At 36.6% G+C, this 6,442-nt stretch overlaps 1 protein-coding gene across 1 annotated transcript; it reads right to left on the bottom strand.

The window, feature by feature from the left end:
• Nucleotides 1–2,635: 2,635 nt before the first annotated feature.
• Nucleotides 2,636–4,414, bottom strand: LOC145159658 (cytochrome P450 76T24-like). Its single transcript, XM_079078678.1, has 3 exons — nucleotides 3,957–4,414; nucleotides 3,439–3,861; nucleotides 2,636–3,363 (listed from the first exon to the last, which is right to left on the bottom strand). The coding sequence occupies exons 1-3, from the start codon at nucleotides 4,404–4,406 to the stop codon at nucleotides 2,752–2,754; spliced, it is 1,485 nt and encodes a 494-aa protein (XP_078934804.1). The 5' UTR covers nucleotides 4,407–4,414; the 3' UTR covers nucleotides 2,636–2,751.
• Between the last annotated feature and the right edge of the window lie 2,028 nt (nucleotides 4,415–6,442).

The raw sequence follows: 6,442 nt of genomic DNA on the forward strand, positions 1-6,442 counted from the left end.
CTGTTGACCAACACTAGACTAAATCTTGGGCCTACAATTCTTGCCCAATCCAACGGTCCATGATCTATAGCAATGGCGCGTTGATTTCCCTCCAGATGGTCGCCGCTAATAGGGTATGTGTCGCCGCTAAATGTGTGCCCCTTTACTTCGGCTTCCACGACCGCAAACACATTTTTCTCTCTAACTTTTCACATCCTCCGGCGAACGACGATTTACGACATCAATGACGACGACGCCGCTCTCCGCCGCCGATTGACCTCCAAAGCCGACTCCCACCGCCGATTGAGTTCCAATACCGACTCCCATCGCGAATTAACCTCGAAAGCTGACTCCACCGACTGCCGTCGATTGCCACCTTTCCATTGCCGGCTGTCACGTCGGATTCGACCTTTTATCTCCAGCGAGGTTGATTTGTCTTACCAATTTCTCTTTCTCCATTGCCAATTGAACACAGTTTGAAAACAGTGAATGAATTTTTTTTCTGTTTTTAAGCTGCCATTCGAAGGCCACACATCACTACCGATAGCTTTGTTTTTCCGCCAGTTTTTCCGGCAAGAACATGTATGATTTGAATTTATGAATATATATATATATATATATATATATGTGTGTGTGTGTGTATGTGAAATTGGTACTGTGTTCATTTTTTTCCAAGCGAAATTGAATGTGAAACTTTTGACTGTTGTGATTTTGTGAAGCTTTTGATCCTGTGCAATTGGTATGAACTTCATTTGTTTTGGTTTGATTTTTGGTATGTCAAATTGGTATGAAGTGCATTTGATGGTTTGATTTTATGAATGTATATATATGTGAAATTGTTTTTGTTTCATATGAACTTTTGACTTTGTGATGTGAAATTGGTATGATTGTTGGTTTTTTTGTGTGTTAGTTTTAAAGTATATTAACAATCTTTTGAATTACGGAATGCCTTAGTTGTTGAGGTTACTCTACAGACTCATCATATAGCCGACTCTGGTGGTGATCCAGACACTATTGATTGGATCACAATATTTGAGAAGGTGTTGGATACATGAAGGGGGCATGTGAGAGGCATTAGGCCTAAAGCTTCTTCAGCTGCGGGTACAAGTGCTCCATCCCAATGACAGTCACAGTCACAAGCACCGCAACCAACACATGTACTTGTGACTTAAATTGTTAACGACTTAATTCATTTGGTGCTTTGATGGTTTGATAGTTTGTTGAATTGTTAATGACTTAATGTGCTTGTGACTTAATTGTAGGATGTTGATGTGAATGCTTTTCTTCAAAACCCGACATTTGTGACGGCAATTGGAGACATTATCCGCTCCTTTAAAAACCAAGTCAACAACGAGGAAAACAATGATGGGGAAGACGAAGACGAAGACGAAGAAACATAGTATTTCTTGTTTTATGTTATGGATGATGTTATTTTGGATTTATTAGATAGTTTATGAATTATATATTAGATGTTTATGTAGGATTTATTAGATATGTAATATTGTATGTTTGATATTTTATGTAATGTGGTATGTATTTATTTATCTATTTTTATCAAATATGTATTTTATGTTATAAACTATAATATCATAAAAAATATGTTTTTTCTCAAATATATATATATATATATATATATATATATATATATATATATATATATATATATATATATATATATATATATATATATATATATTAGCAACGACTCCTTTAGGGACGACGTTGACTAATTGCGACGACACATAACTCCGGCAAGCTTTGCCGGAAAAACTCTGTCCGGTCATCGGAATATCAATAGAGACGACGGCATTAGAGACGCCACAGGAGTATTAGAGACGACATGTATTAAAGACGACATTTGCGACGACAAACGGCTATTAGCTACGAGTTAATTGCGGAGACGCTTTAGAGACGATATGTCGTCGCTAAAGTATTAGCGACGACATCTGGAATCAATTGCGATGCCTTTTGTCGCCGCTAAAGGCTATGTTTTTTGTTGTGAAAGGGCATTTTCGACCGACTTACTTCATGTATTTATTTAAATCGACAATTATAATTTTATATAACTAAAAAAAAATCTCTTAAGTAATAATTATTTTAAAATAATTGATTAATAATTTAGATTTTTTAATATAAAAGTTTAATTAATTATAATCGTGGTTTTCACGGGTTATAAACTAATAGTAATTTAAAGTAGTGCTTTAGAAAATTAACACTTACCTTTCGTATTATTTCCATCAAACAACATACATATAAGGACTCAAAGTACAATCAGTCGAAACCTAATGCTTATAAATTAAATACAGTCCAAACATAATGTTTATAAATTAAATACACTAATTTTTTATACAAATCGTACGTCCTAAGGCCCCATTAAGTGGTAAATTAATCCAATATTTCTTACGTCCCCCATTCTTGTAATCGTTGGTCAATCTTTATGAATTGTTTCTGTGTTTAGATCATAAAGGTTCTTTAAAATTTGTAAACAATCTGCCGGATAAATACTTGTTCAGTAAAAAGTTTTGGTAAACTTTTTGTCATTGAAATCGTTAAGGTTTTCTGGTTCTTTCTAAAAGATTAGTTGTAGTGTTGAAGAAGCTTCGAACATGGAAGAAAATGGAAATCCTTAATATTGACATTAATCAAAAACCACAAAAGCAGTCAAATTTGTGTCTAACCAAAATATGAGAAATAAGTACAAGTTTTCAAATAAAGTCAAAGTACAACAAAAAATGCTTTTCAGCTTTTATTTAAGAAATTAAACAACTTCAATCATAGTTTGATAGGGATAGCCCTGAGTGGTTCAGCCTTTTGCAATGTGATCCCAAACTTTTCTCCCATATCAATCTCTTGTGGTCTCTTATTTCCCACAACCTTCCAATCAAATTTATGAATCAAAGATCCCAATATTATATGTAACATTCTACTAGCAAGATTCCTTCCTGGACACATCCTCCTTCCCGCACCAAATGGAATAAGCTCGAAATCTTGACCTTTATAGTCAATCTTCACGTCCAAAAACCTCTCTGGCATGAACATTTCTGGATCTGACCATATGTTTGGGTCTCGGCCCATAGCCCAAACGTTACACAAAATTTGTGCATTTTTAGGCACAATGAAACCTTGAATAGTAACGTCATGTATGGCTTGGCGAGGGATAAGAAAAGGGGCAGGAGGATGTAGTCTTAGAGTTTCCTTTATTACAGCTTGTAGGTAAGTGAGTTGAGAGATATCAGATTCTTGTATGCTTCCATTGTTGTTGTTTTGCATGAGTTTATCAACCTCCAACCTCGCTTTTTTCATTTTCTCTGGGTTACGAATCAGCTCCGACATCGCCCATTCCAACGTGCTTGATGTGGTGTCCGTTCCCGCCACAAATAGTGTCTATAAGGCAAAACTTTAGTCAACGCGTCTGCTATTATAGTAAATATTTTTTAATTATTAAAAGGATTTTCTTACTAAAAATATGTGTCTAATATCATTTTGAGTAAAACTGGATTGTTGGTTTAGTAGTAAGTCTAAAACATCATCGTTTTTGGTTGAAACACCATTTGATCTACTCTGCAACCTGTCACTGATGATCTTATCGAAAATAGTTAGCATTTTCTTGGCATAAGCATTTTCCGGCCATATTAACTCTAGTGGATCCAACCAGTGAAGTATCGGAAAAAGGTCTAGTAGACCTGGCTTTGCGCCAGCTTGCATCACTTGCAATACCAAGCCTTGGAATTCTTGTGTTGATTTGGGATCATATTGAGCAAGATCCATAGAAAACATGAAGTTGGAAAGGATGTTAAGAGCTGTTGTGAATGCACACGCACCTATGTTTAGAGCCTTTTCCTCTATACAACATCGGTTAACATGGTTGACAAGATCTTGTACCTAGAATATAAAAATATAAGGACATAAGTTTCAATGTATCGTCGTTATTTTATTCTATTTTTAACAATAATAGCATTAATGGATCTAATTTATACCTTCTCCCGTCGTAGTAATTCACTAGCGTCTAGCTGTTGAACAGAGAAAATATATTCCTTGGTCATTCTTCTCAATTTTCTCCATTGATCTCCGGCCACCATCCAAACTATAGAGTATTTATGATAGTCTCCGAGTTGGATAGCCTTAGGAACTGATCGGTTTAAGAAGGCTACATCATGTGTGTTAAAGAATTCTTTGGTGATATCAGGTGATGAAATGACTATGGTTGTATTGCTTCCGAGCTTAAGTGACATTAAAGGACCATAACGTTTAGATAATGTGGAAAGTGATTGATGGGGTTTGTCGCCAAATTGTAGGAGGTTTCCGATGACGGGAAAACCTTTAGGTCCCGGTGGTAACCGTGAGTTGCGCCGGCTGGAAATGATGTAGGCATAGATTGCCAGTGGGAAAAGACAAGATACTACAAGGAACAAAGTTTGATACTCCATTTTTTGTGTGGCTGTTCTTTTAATATCTAAACGTTTTTAGAAGTCGTTCATTTATAGCCACGTAAATTACAAAAATGGTCCCTATTAGTTTACCTAAAATCTTATGTTTGGTTCATATTTTGAAAAAATGCCACTTTGCTCCCCAAATTTGACTTTTATTGCACAATTTGTTTGATGTGTGAGATAAACACAATTTGTTTATCATGACCACTATCGTCTTTCTCATTATTTATCAAAAATTGAGATCCTGCCAACACTTTCCACATCCCCAGGCATAACATATGAGCTTCATGAGCATCTCTTTGAGGCAGATTGCATAGATTTCCTATATAATTTGCTCTTTTACATGAAAAAGTAGATAATGATGAATAGTAAGCATTAATGGTTGTATTATTGGTCTAATTGTTGGAGGAATTAGGGTTTATGTTAGAGATCTGGATACTCATTGGATCGTGTGAACACTTTCCGAACTTATCTTTCTACCATATGTCTAGGTTGTAAGAAATTCAGCCTAGGATAATCCAAAAGGACACTTACGAATCTAGGCACAGAAATAGTAAGCCAAATTGCTAGAAGGATTCTATGTTCGCTTGAAGAAAATAGAGCTAATAATTGCGTATCTCTTCTCAAAGCAGGACCCCGGCCAGGGGTTCTGCCGCTAGGACCCCGCTACGGGCGCTACCCCTAGACCCCTCCAAAGGGGCGCTGCCCCCGGACCCCCGACTTATCGTCGAACAGAATTCTAATTCGATCTTATACATGCGTGCAATCTGTAGAAACTCGTACATATATTAGAGTACAAATTATGAAGCCCCTAAGCTCACATGTTAGTTCCAATTAAACAAAATGACATGGTGACACTAAAATCACCAACAATCATCCCCCATTTTAGTGTAACCCATGAACAAACATAATGGTATCAAAAGAAAACCAAACTAGTACATAATGAAAATACAGAAACGATTGAATTTCCACTTAGTATCATACACTTGCAAATACTCGAGAATCAGGTTATTATAAGAACTGAACCCATCAACCCATTTGAATACCAGAAAGTAAAATACATACTAGTGTATTGAATTTCTAGCAAAATACAACTTGACACTATTATAAAGCTGTGTGTCCCAATCCTCTCATGATCGTATCAAGGTCAAGTCCACAACCTCTTGAAATGTGGCTACACTTCACAATCATGTAGGTAACTCCTTTCCATGTATATGCACATACATTTATCAAAGGAATTATTAAGAAGTTAAATTTCAACCTGGCTAACTAGCAGAACCAAACACATGCCTAGGATGAATACTTCATGTGTTCCAATCTATAAGTATGAGCTTTCCACATTGAATTCAACTCCTAACATTATATTAGGATGGAATTGGGTGTCTCATCATTACATAATTAAATGGACATTAATCACATCCCGATCACAAACTTGTGTACTAAGTCTCTTATTAAACCTTTAGTAAAGTGATCTGCCAAATTTTGTTGCGATTTCACAAACTCAACCGAAATCACACCGTTCATGATTAGTTCTCTAATCATACTATGTCTAACACTTAGGTGTCTATACTTTCCTTTCTAAACCTGGTTGTATGCCTTAACCAAAGCGGTTGCACTATCACAAATGATAGAAATAGGTGCTATTGGTTTAGACCACAAAGGAATCTCATAGACTAAATTCCTTAGCCACTCTTCATCTTTACCAACAACTGCTAAGTCAACAAACTCAGATTCCATTGTTGAGTTTGTAATGAAATATTGCTTCTTGAAAGCCGAAGAAATGGTACCGCCTCCAAGCAAGAATACCCAACCAGAAGTTGAGGAATGGTCCTCCATGTTGGTTATCCAACTTGCATCCGAATGTATAACATCCCCCTCTGGCACGTATCACAATATTGTCCGCTTTGGGCTCCCGGCACGAAAACTTCCCAAGGGGGGATGTTACAAATTGAATCTGAGCCCGAGCACAGGTCGATGTGTTTGACGGGGACGTCGAAACCTGTAATGGGGGTGAAGGCGGGCAGGTTAGCTAC

The sequence above is a fragment of the Lactuca virosa genome, chromosome 2, assembly GCF_052849685.1.
Source record: "Lactuca virosa cultivar CGN04683 chromosome 2, Lactuca_virosa_CGN04683_v6, whole genome shotgun sequence".
Lineage (NCBI taxonomy): Eukaryota > Viridiplantae > Streptophyta > Magnoliopsida > Asterales > Asteraceae > Lactuca > Lactuca virosa.

Excerpts from the sequence above, each read along its gene's own strand:
- LOC145159658 (XM_079078678.1), bottom strand. The coding sequence starts at position 4,406 with ATGGAGTATCAAACTTTGTTCCTTGTAGTATCTTGTCTTTTCCCACTG. Across the intron at positions 3,862-3,956 it reads AATTACTACGACGGGAGAAG|GTACAAGATCTTGTCAACCA; the intron begins GTATAAATTAGA and ends TTTATATTCTAG. Across the intron at positions 3,364-3,438 it reads ATATTAGACACATATTTTTA|ACACTATTTGTGGCGGGAAC; the intron begins GTAAGAAAATCC and ends TTTGCCTTATAG.